Source organism: Vicia villosa, linkage group LG4 (assembly GCF_029867415.1).
Source record: "Vicia villosa cultivar HV-30 ecotype Madison, WI linkage group LG4, Vvil1.0, whole genome shotgun sequence".
In the NCBI taxonomy this organism is placed as follows: Eukaryota; Viridiplantae; Streptophyta; class Magnoliopsida; order Fabales; family Fabaceae; genus Vicia; species Vicia villosa.
The window spans coordinates 50,067,511-50,084,717 of record NC_081183.1 but is presented as its reverse complement, the minus strand read 5'-3'; the positions used below and the strand labels follow the sequence as shown (position 1 = coordinate 50,084,717).

Genomic DNA, 17,207 nt, shown 5'->3' with positions numbered 1-17,207 from the left:
GAAGGATCTTTTGGAACTCATTCCAGTGGACATTCTATGGCCAAAAAGATCTTGCGAGCAGGATATTATTGGATGACGATTGAAAGTGATTGTTATGTGTATGTGAAGAAATGTCACAAATGTCAAGTGTATGCTGACAGAACTCATGTTCCTCCGACTCCTCTGAATGTCCTGACATCGCCTTGGCCCTTTGCTATGTGGGGCATAGACATGATTGGACGGATAGAGCCACAAGCTTCAAATGGGCACAGATTTATTCTTGTTGCTATCGACTACTTCACCAAATGGGTTGAAGCTGCTTCTTACAAGAACGTAACCAAGCAAGTCCTTACTCGCTTCATCAAGAAAGAGATCATATGCCGATATGGGGTTCCAAACAAGATCATCACGGATAATGGGTCCAATCTTAATAACAAGATGAAACAGAATGGGTTCAAACGAGGCTTGATCATCTCAATCTAATTGAGGAGAAACGCTTATTTGCCATCTGCCATGGCCAGTTGTACCAAAAAAGGATCAAGAAAGCGTATGACAAGAAAATTCGGCCTCGAGAATTCCACACAGGTGACCTAGTCGTAAGGAAGATCTTGCCAATTCACACCGATCCAAGGGGCAAATGGACTCCCAACTATGAGGGACCATACATTGTGAAGAAAGCATTTTCAGGTGGTGCTTTAATCCTGACAAAGATGGATGGGGAAGACGTTCCGCTTCCAGTCAATTCAGACTCAGTCAAAAAATACTACGCATAAAAGACCCGCTAGGTCGACGTACCTAGGCAAAAATAAGGGCATCCCGGCAAACCAAAAGGGTTTGGGCAAAAATTAGGGATAAAACAAAAATAAGAATAACATTCACACCATCCTCTCTTCAGGACAAATTTCAGGTCTTCGGTATTTAATCTTCTTCTACCTCGAATATTCGAGAGGCTAGCGCCAATCTCATTTTCGAGTATAAGACGATTAAATAGGGGCAGCTGTCATACCCCAAATTTGTCCTACCCTGCTCATATGGCTTATGGTTCATGTACATACATCACTTAGGGCATAACTCACATTCATGCATTCATATCATTGGTGACATTCAAAGGCTAGCAAGAAAAAGCTCTATTGCAAAGAAGTTTGATCAGAGAACAAGAAGACTGAGGTGTAACCATGTGGTTCCATGTTCAGGGAAGCCCTCATGGATTGGGGTTTCTCTTTGTCTCAAGTCATGGCATTGGTTGAAGGATACTGGCTTGCAAATCATCCGGTTCTTAAAATCAGGGTTTCCTTGACCAAAGTCAACCAGTTGACTTTCTGGTCAACATCTAATCAGGAATGGCTTCTATGTGTGAAAAGCTTCTCATATTGGCTGTGTGGATGTGTTTGTGCGACTGGAATTGACTGGAAGAGATTTAATCAGGAATTTCATCAATAGTCGGAAAAATCAGAACAATTGACTTTTGGGTCAAAAACAGGAAAATTATTCAAATATTGACTTTTGGTGGAAAATTAATCAAGAAAAGTCGAAGAATGGATAAAATCGGGAGTTTAGCAAAAAGTTGCCAAAAATAGAAAAATAACAAAAATGGAAAGCTTTCATACTTAGAAAAATTTTGGCATTGGAAATCTAGCTGAACAGTCCACTTCGCCATCAGTTTACACGTGGCAAATGACATTTTTTGGGAAAATTCCCAACATCAAAGTTGTTCCCCTCATGGAGAAGAACGACTTTGTAGTTGGACACTTTTTCATTTGAAGCTTGTATGAAGAGTTAGAGTGGTGTGAAGTTGCTGGAAACTCATTTGAACCAAGTCATATTCCAGGTCACAAGTCAGGTCATGACCTGGCATTTTCACAAACACATGGCATGCCAAATATCAAGTCAATTTCAGAGCTCTACAAAAATGCCACGGAAGCAAACTTGGTACCATTCTAATCCTTTCCATGTCTCCTTTCCAACAAGCCAAGAGTGGAGTCAATTGAACAAATATTGATTGAATTGCAAGCCTTTAAAGTTGTGCCCTCACACTGACTAAGTCTAGCATCCGGCCAAGGCAGAAAACCAAGTCATGCGCGTGCATATCATCAAACACATGGTGGACCAGATTCAAGTCTACTTTTCTTCCTCCACGAGTTTCCATATTGAACAAGCTTGATCTTAAAGCGCTCCTTGCCATGTTCCCTATCCATTGAATCCAATCTCATCAATTTTGAGCACGTATTGAGCTGGCAAGAGGCGTCCGAAGTCATGCACTTGGAGAGTGTATATTTGCATTAGCATCTGGGGCACAAAACCAAGGCACGCACGGGGGTGGATGCAACCATACATTGCCATCTTTGAGTGTGATTTTAAGTGAGTTGCAAGTCTCATTCCAAGAGTTCAACAACATTATAATTCTTCATTTTTATCTCCTCTTTACATTGATACCAGGATTAGATTAATTGATGGAGTGAAGAAGGAATGGTGCGTTTCTAAAGTTGATGACATGGCCTAAGTTGAACAAAGAGGACATTGTAGGCACTTTATTCCTGGCATAAGGGTTGAAAATGCTGCAGCATATGTGTAGTGCCTATTGCTCATCAATCCATGCATTACTCCATATGGCCATGCAAAGGCTGCATGCATAAGGCATATATCCAGTTTACTGCAATTACACATAACTTGTGCACTAAGGGTTCAAGTCCCACACCTAAGAAAGCTATGCTGCAAGCCTATCCCCAAGTCCCACACCCAAGAGAATCATAATGCACATGTTAGTAAGAAAGTTGCAAGTCCCACTCCAAAGATATCACACTTTGAACTATTCCCCTTGCCCTATAAAAGGCCATCACTATGCACTCCTCACTCACGGATTCACCCACTCATTCACTTCACACTTCACTCTTTCAGATTTTTCACAATTCTCTACACTCTCCCTCACTCTCTTCATTCGTTCACTCCATCACCACCTGCCACCATAACAAACTTCTCCGGCCGCCCTAACCAACTGCGATAACCGACCGGCCACCACAACAAACTCCTCCGGCTGCTTCCACAAACTCCTCCGGCTGCTTCTAATCGCTGCAACCTTCTTCCATCATCACTATGCAGTGCTAAGAAACGCCGTCATCTTCCTCAAGGCATCGTATTCGCTCTGCTCAAGTAGCTACGTCAAGATCCATCGGAAATCTGTTAAAGCTCCACATCTAAGATTTCATCAAGTAAGCTTCGTAAGCACACACTCTGCATTTACATACATGCTGTATGATACTGTTTGCATGCTCAATGTTTCTGTGCTTGATGAGAATGCGCGCTGTTTGTTATGCGAAGATCTTATTCTTTTAATCCGGTTAAAGTGATAGCGCAGCATTTTCATTGTTTGTTGCGTGAATATGAACTCTGGAATCCTCAAGGAACCTGTTTATGTGCTTGCAATTGATTTTGGCAGCGTTACTCGTAGCTAGGGTTTTTTAGATGTACTCGGTTATCGAGTTAGAGAAAGATTCAAAAGAAACGGAGACTGGATCTGTGATGTACGTGAAAAACTGAGCGAAATGATGATAGCCTTTTTGATTTCTGGAAATTTTCGCTTATCTCCGCCGTAGGCTGGCCGGAGAAGACGACCGGAGCTTCGCTCCGGCGTCTGAGTTCATTTTGGCTTTTCTGCACTATCTGGCATACGTGGCGCCATGCGATTCGTGCATATTCCATTTTCCTGTTAATTTTGGCGTCATTCAAATGATTGGAACGATGAGGTGTCACGTGCTGAGGGGCTAATTTGCTTGTTTTGTCCTATATGACTTAAAAAGATTTGTGACCAATTGATAGAAGTTGTGCCATGCATGTTACGTTCTCTGCTAAATGAAATAAAAATAGAATGCAATGAAGTAAGATAATGCAAGTGCTGGGCCATGCGCCCTTGGGCCTAGCCTCATCTTCAGAATCGCACCTGTGCTTTGCCAACGCACCCCTGGCTTGCTGATACACCAATACATAAACTTGGGCCTGGGCGCTTCACGCTAATCCCACTCCTTGAACAGGCCCAGTTCTCTGCTCTTAATTGATTTTAGTCCATTTACTAATTGTTTATACACCCCCTGCTGCTAAAAAAAAAAACAAATAATAAAATTGATTTTTCTTTTAATTCTTTTTGCACATTAATTGAATTTCTTTTTTCTCAAATAAAAATAACAAAGCCTTTTTTCATACAATTAGAATTTTTAGAAATTGTATTTTCTTTTAATTGACTCCAACTAGTATTTTCCTTGAATTTTAATAATAAATAGTCTTTCTTTGCTAATTCAAAATTAGTTTCTAACATGAATAGAAATGCAATCGCTTGTGAATATTTTTGTGACCGGTTTAGATTTTACTTCTCTTTCCTTTTGTGAATATTTTTCAATGCTTAATTGCTTTTCCTCCTCATTTTCCCTTAGAATAATCAATAACATAGATGTAGAAATTAGGACTAGTTCCCTTTGTTTCATTCTTTTTCTTTTCAACTCTAAAACATTAATAAAAATACTCGAATAAAATCCCCTTTAAAAAATACAAAGAAAATACTCAAAACATTAATAATCAAAGTGAAAATCTTAAAAAGGGAATGGAAGCTTGAACATCCCTTGCTTTAGGGAATGTTCGAGTGCTTGGATCTCCCTTGCTTTAGGGAACCATTCGGGCGTAAGTTCCCAAATTCTAAAAAACACAAACCAAAGAGTAACTCGAGTTTCCCTTGCTTTAGGGATTTCCTCGAAACACTTGAACTCTCTCTCTTTCTCTCCTTTCTTAAGGGCATCGTTATCTCCGCTCCATTGCATCCTAGGCTGTCCCCTTATGCAACAGCGCGAGCGTTAACTCCGCCCAACTAAAAAACACAAAAACAAACAGAAAATATTGAGCCGAACTACGGCGCTCTGATTCCTGAAAAGGATACGTAGGCATCAAGTCGCGGGGCTTGAACGAGCACACTTGTAAATAATTCCTTTTTTTCCCCGTATTTCTTTTGCATTCATTTCGCATATAGACATAGACATTAGTACACACCCTTTAGATAGAAACAAACATAGGTGGATACAATCGAGTACGATGGGCGTGAGGGGTGCTAATACCTTCCCCTCGCGTAACCGACTCCCGTACCTTGATTCTCTGGTCGCAAGACCTTGTTCCTTCCTTTGTTAGGTTTTCTGATATTCCTTTCCCTTATGGGATAAATATATTGGTGGCGACTCTGTTCATTTTTCGCGAGCGTGCGACAGCTGGCGACTCTGCTGGAGACTACCTAAGCAAGTCGATCCTAGCCTTTGTTTGTTTTATTTTATGGGGTGTTTATTTTTTTTATGTCTATATCTTGTATATATGTTTGCATGTTTATTTTCTGCTTGCATATCATGTTTATTTCTGCTTGCACATCATGCATATGGATTATATTTTGTGTTCCTTGGGGTCTTCTGTTCTGTTTTGCAGGTGGGGGGTTTTGTGAGGTAAAAGGCCCACTACCCAGGCCAAGTGACACATAGGATTAGCGTGGATGCTCATGTTGACTCCCGTGGCCCTTGCTACGATCGAGTTCAACATGGGGTACCACAACTGGGCGAGGTTCTTTCATGGAACACTGTGTCTGGCACCCTTGCTGCCACAAACACTTTGTACCCCATGGGAACTGTAGACCCTAGTGACCATTAGGGACCACCTGTCCGTGTCTAGAATTCATACCCGTGAGTTTGGGGTGGGACAGGATACTAGCCTTCATCATACCCTGATTTCCATTTTGCAATCTGAAGCCGGAATTTTGAACCTGCTACATTCAGTATTACCCAGTTATTCAGAGTTGCGAGGGACATTCAGTCTCTCACTGTATCACACACATGACACATGACACATCATGCTATTGCATCCACCTCACTTCATTCGTGGAGAATCCTAAAGTCTATTTCCAAAAAAGGGAAGATGTATACTCTTTTGCAAAAAAAAAAGGGAAAAGAAATGAAAAAGAAAAGAAATAATGAAAAGACATTAGGATTCTCCCAATGAACTGCATTCCGCCATCTCATTTAACATGCATGTTCATTTATTTTCAGGAACTTTTGGCTTTGTCTCCGACCAACACATGGCCACACCAGTGAAGACTGTTAGGCGCAACCCCTCTTATTCTTTCCTGAATCCGAATCTGGATTCCCTTGGGTGTTTAGCAAAGAAGATCACGCCAGATGAGATAACCAACTTCAGAAAGGAATATGAGTACATTCTGAGCCTTCTCAAGATGCCGTTCACCAAGTACGAGCAAGAAGGGGTTCATACTTTGCTGCAATTCTATAATCCTTCCCTCCGCTGCTTCACGTTCACCGACTACCTCTTGGTTCCTACATTGGAAGAGTATTCCCTATTTCTTGGTATCCCTATAAAGAAGGAAGTGCCATACTATAGCACCATGAAGGCCCCCGATTCCATTGAAATTGCTAAGGCTCTTTATTTGAGCAAGTCGGTCGTGGAAGCAAATCTCACCAAGAAGGGAGGAGGTTTTGGTTTTTGCATGGAGTTTCTGGTTAAAAGGGGTTGTGAGGCTGCTGAAGCAAAGGAATGGGACACATTTAGGGCTATCTTGGCTCTAAGTATATATGGTATCGTGTTTTTCTCAGACGTTCCTAATTTTGTTGACATGAATGCAATTTATATATTCATCTTGCAGAATCCGGTTCCCACACTTTTGGGGGATGTTTATCACTCCATTCATCACAAGGGTATTCAGAAGGGAGGTAAGGGAGGTCTGGTTAGATTCTGTGCTCCGTTGTTATACCGATGGTTCAGGTCACATCTGCCTGAGCGTGGAGCTTTCGTTGATAGTAGGCACACATCTAAATGGGCTGAAAGGATTATGGGGCTTAGGGCTAAAGATATTGTCTGGTATAATAGTGCTTTAGATGACAGGGAAGTTATTATGAGTTGCGGAAAGTTCAAAAACGTACCTCTCATGGGTCTTAGGGGCGGAATCAACTATAACCCCGTCTTGGCCAGAAGAACATTTGGCTATGCTTTTATCAGTCCACCTGAGCAAACAGAGATAGCTGAGAACATTTTCTATCATGTGGCCACCGACAATGGGCAAATGGCAGAAGCTGTACAAGCCTGGAAGAGTATTTGTTGGAGAGATAAGAAACATTTTGGTCAGCGAGACTGTGCTACTTATGAGGATTATACTAAGTGGATCGAGTCTGTGGTTGCTGTTCAAGGGATGTCTTTCCCTCCTAAGGACCCTTTGTACCCTCCTGCTGGTAAACAACCCAACATTGTTTCCATGCCCCGTTATAACCAAACTGTGGAAGAGAATCGAAAATTGACTGAACAAATGGAAACAATGCAAGTTAAGATGAATACTGATAGGCAAGAGAAGCTTTCTGCTCTTCATAAGTTGAAAATGAGAGAAATAGAGCTTGAAGAATTGTATGCTAGAGGAAGTACTTCTCAGAAGAGGCCAAGAATGACTGTGAATTCTAAAACTACTGAAACCCAAGAGAAGAAGATAAAGGAACATTATGAGGCTCAGTTGGCAGAATTGACTAAAAGACTTCAGATTCAGACTGAAAATGCCAATTCAGAGAAATCTCGTCGCAAGAAAGCAGACAAACTCTTGTTGGATCGCCAGAATACCATAGAGAAGTGTTATGAAGAGATCCGAAAGCTGAAAGGCCAGATAAGAGAAAAAGACCAGAGTAATGTCCAAGTTCAAGAGGAAGCTAAGTATTGGGAGGTGAAGACCTGCATTTCAGGAAAGACCTGCTGATTCAAGAGATCATTAAGAGGCCCACCCGTGCTGAGACCAAGGAGCTCTTTGAAGAAATGAAGACTTGGAGTGATAAGAACATTGGAGATATCCCTCTTCGTCATTTGGACATGGGAGATCCTGCTTGAATGTTGATTTTGTTGTACAATCACCACCAGATTTGTTGGATGGGATTCCTGATTTTATTTCTGTATGTGTTGGCTCATGGGAGCAGAATATTTTGTACTTCAAGAACTTGGTTGCAGAATTAATCGATTATGTTTGCTTATCTTGGTTATGCTTATCTTTGTTGAACTTATCTTGGTTATGCTTCACTATTTTCTCCATTATCTTGTGTTGTTGGTTTGAGTGTCGCTACCGCGAAAATTAACAGAGTCGCCACTAACATATTTATCCTGAAAAGGAAGGGAATGCCAACAAACCACAAAACAAAACAACGGTCTCACGACCAGAGAAAAGGGTAAGGGAGTCGGTTACGCGAGGGGAAGGTATTAGCACCCCTCGCGCCCATCGTACTCGATGGTATCCACGCTTGTGTCTAAAACTAAGGGTGTGTAACAAATCTACGCTAATCTGGACTAAAATGAATGCAGAATGTAGGGAAAAGAAAGTGTTATGCTCGCACGGGCCCTACCCCGCTGCCTACGTATCTGTTTTGCAGAATCAGAGCTACCGTAGCTCGACTAACTAATTTCTGTTTGTTTTGTGTTTTTTAGGTGAACGAGTTACATTCACACTCCGCTGCTCGACCTTTGGAGACTTATGCTGGGAATGGAGCGGAAATAACAAGCTCTTAAGAAAAGAAAATCAAAGAGTGTGGTTTGTGTTTTAAAGAATGCATGAGGAAGACCTAAGCTAAGGGGGAAAGCTTGCTACCTAATGTTATCATACAAAGGGTACAAGTCTAAGCTAAGCTATCAACCTACGAGGGAAAAGGCAAAAGCACACAATGAGCACACAAACGAGCATCCGCTCGTAAAGCAAACAAACCAACGGTACTGACCGAATGGTAGAAAAGCGGTCCCGCCATAGCCAAGGGGAGCAGCTCAACCCAAGTCAACCAAGCATTAGACCTCGTGAAAATGATCGGGCCATAGACAAGAAGGCGGACCCTTCTCAGCAACCAAGCCGTCACGGATCGTAAAGGAAAACGGTGCGTGCGTACACCGAGCATCAACGTCGAGTGACATGAGCTATAGGAAAGGCGGGGGTCCGGCTACATGAACCCTTTTCCTGACATACTCGATAACAAGATCTTGTGCAGGTTCAGAAGCGAGCAACGCGAGGCGTGCGCATACCAAACAGACTCGATGAGACTAGGCGAGGGTTGATTACGAACCCTTGACCGCATGCCTTCCATGAGGACTTAACGGAGTGCCATATGGGACTTATTACACCGCGACTCCCTGCCGCAAAGCACAAATATAAACACACCAACAAAAACAGAGCCTCTTTCGAGGGCTTGGCCAGATGCATGTCTAGGTCCTACTTCTCATGTTATAGGATGATGCGGGGAGGCGATAAAGTGCGAGAGAAATAAAATGAAACGGGATCAATACCAAACGGATGATGATCCGTAAACTAAAGAGAGGCGAAGCGAATAAACTAGAATCCCGCAAGCGAGCTAGCAAAGCAAAAGCAAATGGTCAGCACACCGATTAGCCATAAAGCACACAAAGGTCGACACACGCGTCGAGCATAATCACGATACACCTGCAAGAGTAACAAGCAAACCAAACAAGCAGATATAAAGCAATAAGATCGTGTCTCCAAGTCGAGAACACGATACGAGTCAAACGAGATATAATCGTATTCCGCAAGTGAAGCGGAACACTCAAGCAATGAGTATCGATCGGTGACCGTCCAAAAGCCTTGCACACTAGCACACAAGTTAGAGATAACAAAACATCGCAATCGGAATTGCGTTATTACCTTCTAATCTAAAAGAAAAGGAATAACTAATGCAAACATGAAATGAACAACAAAATGTCAAGGGGAAAACAAAGATGAATAAACCACAATCAATCAATACCAATCATCTCACAAGATAGCACGTTTCACAAGCTTTCCAACGGTATAAAGAACGCGCAAATCGGAGTTACGAGCAAAAAGATATGAAAGATTGAAGTTAGGAAGCAAAGGAAGCAAAAGTAGGTCGACCTACCTTTGACCTAGGTCGACCTAACAGGTCCAGAAACGAAATAAACAGCTCCAGGTCGACCTAAACTCACCCTGGGTCGACCTAACAGTGCCATGGTCAAAAATGAAGGTTTTAGGTCGACCTAAACTCACCCTAGGTCGACCTAGCAGTGCCAGGATCAAAAATGAAGGTTTTAGGTCGACCTAAACTCACCCTAGGTCGACCTAGCAGTGCCAGGATCAAAAATGAAGGTTTTAGGTCGACCTAAACTCACCCTAGGTCGACCTAGCAGTGCCAAACGCCGAAAATTGAGTTTTCTCGCAAGGAAACATGATGCAATTCTTCATGAATGTTCAACATACAAGCAAATATCAAACATGCAATGCTATGAGTCAAGAGCAAAGCACATTATTCAGCAAATTGATCGGTCTTTAAGAGCAAAATTAAACATTCCATCGAACAATTAGAATGCAAGCATTGAATCGTAAGCATTGTGATTATATCATCAAGAGCAATTGTTATCAAACCTCAAATGGCATCAATTTAGCGTAGGCATCATGAATTATCATTCCACAATCAATTATCACATGCTAGAAATCAAAATTAAGCATAAATGCTTCACACATTCAAATTATCAAACACTTAGTATGCAATTTCTTGGATCATAAGCAACATGCATGTAGCATCATCAACAACTCAACGGTAAATCTCAAATTCAATCAAATAATCAAGATCAACACAAATCGAAGCTGTCAACAAGCAACTATCATCATCAATTATCATAGATCCATCGTCCACAATAAAAAATCTTCATGATCAATGTCGAATTAAGCAACAAATTCAATAATCTAGCAAGGTTTGTAGTGAATTTACCGGATCGAACGAAGAGAATGAGATCGAATGAACACGAACGCGAACACGACGCGAACACGAACGAAATTCAAGAGGTGTGAGGGAGAGAGTGGCGCGTGAGATCCTTTGATAGGGAAAGAGATGCGCGACACTTTAATCGGAGGAGAAGATCTTGATTTGTGCTTTGATCTTCATTTGCTCTTGAGATTTGATCTTGAATTGATGAAGTTTTTGTGAGTTTTTGTGGTTTTGATCCAAGAAAATTGAGAGACAATTGAGAGAAAGTGTTTTTGATCTTTTGGGTGAAATTGAAGTTATGAGAGTCCTCTTTGATTTGTGAAGAGCAAAATGTTTATATATTGTCAACGCGAAATGTCCAAATTGCCCTCGGTGCGTCTTATTTTGGCTCATTTTTAAGGGAACTCGGTTCGGCTCTGAATTTAGGAACGAAACCAATGCCATTATGAAGATGACCAAATTTGTGACTCATTGCCGCGAGAAGCACCTCAATCCGATAAGCGATGAAGAAAATACGCCCGTTTGAATGACGAGAAACGTCGATCCATCTGACGCGACTGTGCGAAATTTTGTGAGTACCGCTCAAAGAACTCGATAAAACCCCATCTTCGGCTCGAAATCTGAACAAGCATGTGTGACGAAGAATCGAAGCTAACAAAATTTCTGAGAAAATGCCGCCGGAATGGACTTCATACGATAAAAATCGAAAAAGTTATGAATTTTTGAACTCGGCGCGACATACCCGAAAACACACTTTTTACTGAAACAACGCGACGATCCTTAAAATTCTGGGAATTTTCTATGCATATTTAGCCTTCGGTCCGAACATATGAAATCTTGGTAATGATGCCACGGAGCTCCAGTTAAATTTTCAAGCGAATCCGGCGAGCGGATTAGGAGATATGAATTTTCCGAGGTCCGAAACCCTACATTCAGCACTGTTTTTTCACCGCGAATTCTCAAGTAATTTGCACATTTTACAACCTTCCTCAAAGAATTGGCTCCCGAGCCGAACACGAAAGTTGTAGATATCGTCGAAACAGCGGAGACAACGCGGGAACTTAGCTCGTATCACCTTCCAAATAGTATTTATGAATTTTCTCGTACTTTCACCGTTTAAACCGCTCTTTCACACTTTACCCTCCTAAACCCATGAAAACTCTTTATTATTTTTCTTCCATTTTTGGATGACGAAATAAACGTCATCATTAACTTATAGCTCCAATAAAGAGGGCAAATTTTGGGGTGCAACAGCTGCCCCTATTCAAACTTCTTGAACCTGGCGAGTGAGAAACGAAAGTTTCGAACCGTCGAGGTGGAAGGAGATTGAATACCAGAATGAACTCGAAAATTTGCGCTCTTGATCAATAGAAGATTCCATCTTGTAACAAGAAGGAATGTACCACCCCGCGAGCAGGGGAAAAAACTTCAATTGATCTGGATAATAAATATGCTCCCACTTGTGAAAAAGGAGGAACGGGCACCCACAGGCAGGGGAACACACTTCAAATGATCTGGGCATCAAGAGAAGGAACATCTCGACTGATCTGGGTATCAGACGTAGCAAATGTCTCCGAACTTGCATCGGGATAGATGTCTTAAGTCGATCTGGGAATCGAAGGAGATACGCCGGTTGATCTGGACATCAACGGGTAAAAGTATCTCTGATCTGGGAATCTGGGCAGACATCTCTTCTGATGCAATTAAATCATCAGGTAGATATTCCTACTAATCTGGGAATTAGCGGCTAGCTCCTTCGTAAGACCACGGGGATCCGGAGGCGGTTCCTTCAACTGAGCTGGATATCAGGATAGGAACAATATCTCTTCCGAACTGTGTACGCCGGGGAAAGAATGCCTTTAAACTGATCTGGACATGATGCCAGAAAATAAGTAGGACAATCTTCATCTGAAAGACAAAGTCGATCAGGCAAACATCTCCATCTGATCTGATGATATCAGTGGCTTGCTCCTTAGTAAGATCACGGGAGATCCGGAGGCGGTTCCTTCAACTAATCTGAAACTGGACATTAGGATAGGAACGGATGTTTCTTCCGAACTGTGTACGCCGGGTAAAGAAAACGTCCTCAACTGATGGTAAGGTATCATGACTGGGCAAACGAGTTTCTTCTTCTGAACGAACTAAATCGTCAGGGAGTAGATATTTCCAACTGATCTGATGTATCAGAGGGCTTGCTCCTTCGGAATATCTTGGGAGATCCGGAGGCGGTTCGTTCAACTGAAAGTCTTATTTATCAGGAATGGGAACAAATATCTTCCACCGATCTGGGGGCATCGGGAATAGGAATGTCTTTGAACTGATCTGAGCTGTGCCAGAAAATAAGTAGAACAATCCTCTTCTGATTCGAAATATCAGGATAAGCGCCTGTAATGACTAGGCGAATATTTCTCTCTATGGAGCATTTGAATCTGGATGACTTTCCTGTAGAAAGAGACAACAGATATGATATGGTTTATGCATGATGTATGTATGAATGTGTATGGAATAACGTTTTCGAGAAGGAAGACGCTATACGCTTTTGAGAATGCAATGCAAATGATGCATGATTCGAACGTCGCTTAGGGAGACAACGGAGGAGCACTGAATTGCTGAAGAAGTCCTGGAGAGAGTATGGAACTCTGCGGGGAGGACAAGATGGGTGACCAAGGGTCACAAACTGCGAGCTGGCCAAGTTGAATCAGAAATCTGCTGGAGACGATCAAATCTAGATGCGAGCTCTGGTTGGGGAATAAATCTTGCTTGAAGATATGAACATCCCACTTAACTGCTTGGGGAAGACCCATGCAACTTCACTGGAGAAGCAAATTCTCGACACCCTGGGGATGTGAAGGTAAAGACAAGTTATGGAGATAACTCTGGTGAAGAGTAACCAACTTGCTGGTGTAGGACGCATTCCGCTGGGGAAATCCTAGATGAGAACAGATCCTGCTGAAGATGCATATGAATCTCTGCTGAGGAAAGAAACTCAGTGAGGGGAGATGAACACTTCTGCAAAGCAAGCTGCTGAGGATATGAGAAATCCGCTGGGGATAAGGAACTTGACATAAGAACCTTTGTTAAGACAACTCCACTGGGGAATAATATGACTCTCCTGGGGAGAACAGGTCAATCTGTTGGGGAGAGAAAGCCCTCTACTGGGGAAAACGAGGAACTCGGGCAAGGAACCTCATTAAGAGCTAGCTGGGGAATCAGACACCATTCCATCATGATTCAACTGGGGAGAAAGCATTCCGTCGGGAATAAGGCTTCTGGAGCATAGAGAATGCATTAAGATGTGCTTTACTGAGGATATGAGAATCCTGGAGCAAAGAAAGTCCCATCTGAAAGTACTCAGCTGAGGAATGAGAATCTTTCCTTAAGAAACACTCGGCTGGGGAGTGAGAATCTCTCATGATTAAGTCCGCCGATGTGCTGATACGAAGCGCTTGCAAACATGTACCTGCGAGACAAACAAATGCAAATGCCCCAGGATATAGCATGGTATCTTAGCCTGCCATCCCAGTTACACAAAACTCCGAAGTAGATTCAAAGGTTTCATTTCTAATCATGTATTGTAAAAGCAATGCAGTTTTCATATGCAAAGTTTAACACAAACTTAGGACGTTTTATGCAAACAAAACGGTAAAAGAAAACAGTTGTTTAAGATAAAAAGGATCTTTATTAATTGCAAAAGGAATGCTCATAAAAGAGCGAACACTTTTCAGAAGTAGTTCCTAGTAAGAGGTAACCACACATTTATTGAGTACGAGAGAAATGGCAATGTGAAACGGATATCCATTGGTTTCGATCCCGCTATCACTTTTATAACTCTGACGCTCTCATCTCCTTGCTTTGGAAGACCGTACTCATTAGGATTGATCACTGCCCGATTTAACAACTGATTGATATGACATCACCAAACTTGTGGACCCGACGGGGTTTGTGAGCGCCTTTAGGGATTTGAGTTGCCAGCGATGCAAACTCAAGAACACGGAGTCTTGCTTATCCCTCGGTCGGGAGCCCTAAACAAAGTGAGTGGATGTTGTGCATGCTTTAGGGATTTGAGCTGCCTGGTGCAAACTCAAGAACACGGAGTCTTGCTTATCCCTCGGTCGGGAGCCCTAAGCATGTATGAAGAGAGATTGCCATGGTGGCATGCGAGATGTCGTCGTTCGCTTTTGTCCCTTTTTTGCCTAAGCCGCCCTTTCGGGTTTTCAACTTAGCGGGTATATTTGTTTCTTTTTCATTCTTTTGCCTGATTCATTTTCTTTTCTCTTTTTTTTTTCTTCTTTTTTTTCTTTTTCTTTTTTTTTTTATCAGGTCTATGCGAAGTATTTTTTGACTACATCTGCGTTCACAGGGTGCGGAAAGTTCTCGCCATCCATCGTTGCAAGCATCATGGCGCCGCCAGAGAATACTTTCTGCACAACAAAGGGGCCTTCATACATCGGAGTCCACTTGCCTCGAGGATCGCCTTGAGGGAGAATGATTCTTTTGAGTACCAGGTCACCTGGTTTGTAGCTTTGGGGTCGCACCCGCTTGTCAAAAGCTTTTCTGACTCGTCAAGCTCGACGTCTTTCATAATCCTCAAGGAAGGGATCTCAACTTCAACTGGCAATACTGCTTCCATACCATAAACCAGTGAGAAAGGAGTTGCCCCAGTCGATGTACGCACAGAGGTACGATAACCATGCAAAGCGAAAGGTAACATCTCGTGCCAATCTCGGTACGTCACTACCATCTTCTGCACAATCTTCTTAATGTTTTTGTTGGCCGCTTCAACAACGCCATTCATCTTTGGACGATACGGAGAAGAATTGTGATGCTTAATCTTGAAGGACTCACAAAGCTCCTTCATCATCTTGTTATTGAGATTCGATCCATTATCAGTAATGATCTTCTCAGGAATCCCATAACGACAGATTATGTTGTGTTTGATAAAGCGAGTAATCACTTGTTTGGTAACATTCGCATAAGATGCGGCTTCAACCCACTTGGTGAAGTAATCGATGGCAACCAAAATGAATCGATGTTCATTAGAGGCAGTAGGCTTAACCTCTCCAATCATGTCAATGCCCCACATTGCAAAAGGCCACGGAGAAGTCAAGACATTCAACGGCACAGGCGGCACGTGCACTTTATCAGCATAGATCTGGCACTTGTGACAAATTCTGACATGGTTATGACAATCAGTTTCCATAGTGGACCAATAGTAACCAGCCCTCAAGATCTTCTTAGCCATTGTATGCCCACTAGAATGGGTACCAAACTCGCCTTCGTGCATTTCCTCTATGATTTTTGAAGCTTCTTCCTTCACAACACATCGGAGCAACACACCGTCATGATGCCTCTTGTACAATACACCACCGTTGAGGTAAAACTTAGCTGCAAACCTTCTCAGAAACTTCTTATCAGTCACCGACGCTTCGGGAGGATACTCTTGAGTTTCGAGGAACCTTTTGATATCATGATACCAGGGATTACCATCCAACTCAACATCAGCCTCAAAGCAAAATGCTGGTTCGTCCAATCTGTTGATGGTGATGTTAGGCGCTTCATTGGCCCATTTCACTTTGAACATGGAAGCCAAAGTAGCGAGAGCATCAGCAAGATTGTTCTCTTCTCTAGAAATATGCTCGAATGTGATCTCATCAAAGTACGGAATGAGTCTCATCACATGCTCCCTGTATGGAATCAGATTCTGATGGCGAGTTTCCCAATCTCCATTGATCTGGCTAATGACAAGATTGGAATCCCCATAAACTTTCAAGTATTTGATTCGCAAATCGATCGCAGCTTCGATACCATAAATGCAGGCTTCATACTCAGCCATGTTATTAGTGCAATCAAAACAGATTCTGGCTGTAAACGGAATATGAAAACCTGATGGAGAAGTAATTACAGCTCCAACACCATTCCCGAGTGCATTAGAGGCACCATCGAACACGAGCGTCCATCGCGATCCTGGTTCGGGTCCTTCCTCCGGTCCGGGAATGTTACAATCTCTGATGTACAACACATCCTCATCGGGGAATTCAAACTTCATCGGTTCATAATCTTCGACCGGCTGGTGCGCAAGATAATCCGCCAACACACTACCTTTGATGGCTTTCTGGGTAGTATACTGGATATCATATTCAGTCAAAATCATTTGCCACCTGGCTACTCTTCCGGAAAGAGCGGGCTTCTCAAAAACATACTTGATAGGATCCATCTTGGAAATCAGTAAGGTGGTGTGAACCAACATATACTGCCTCAGCCGGCGAGCAGCCCACACCAAAGCACAGCAAGTTTTCTCGAGCAGTGAGTATCGGGATTCACAGTCGGTAAACTTTTTGCTAAGGTAGTATATTGCATGCTCTTTTCGGCCAGACTCGTCATGTTGACCCAGCACACATCCCATTGAGTTTTCAAGAACTGTGAGGTACATAATCAAAGGCCTTCCTGGAACTGGAG

At 42.5% G+C, this 17,207-nt stretch overlaps 1 protein-coding gene across 1 annotated transcript; it reads left to right on the top strand.

Annotated features, from left to right (window-relative positions):
* Positions 1-6,493: 6,493 nt before the first annotated feature.
* LOC131597179 (uncharacterized) lies at positions 6,494-7,741 on the top strand. The gene is made up of 2 exons (XM_058869888.1): positions 6,494-7,232; positions 7,473-7,741. Exons 1-2 carry the CDS (start codon positions 6,494-6,496, stop codon positions 7,739-7,741), a joined length of 1,008 nt encoding a protein of 335 aa, XP_058725871.1.
* Positions 7,742-17,207: the final 9,466 nt, after the last annotated feature.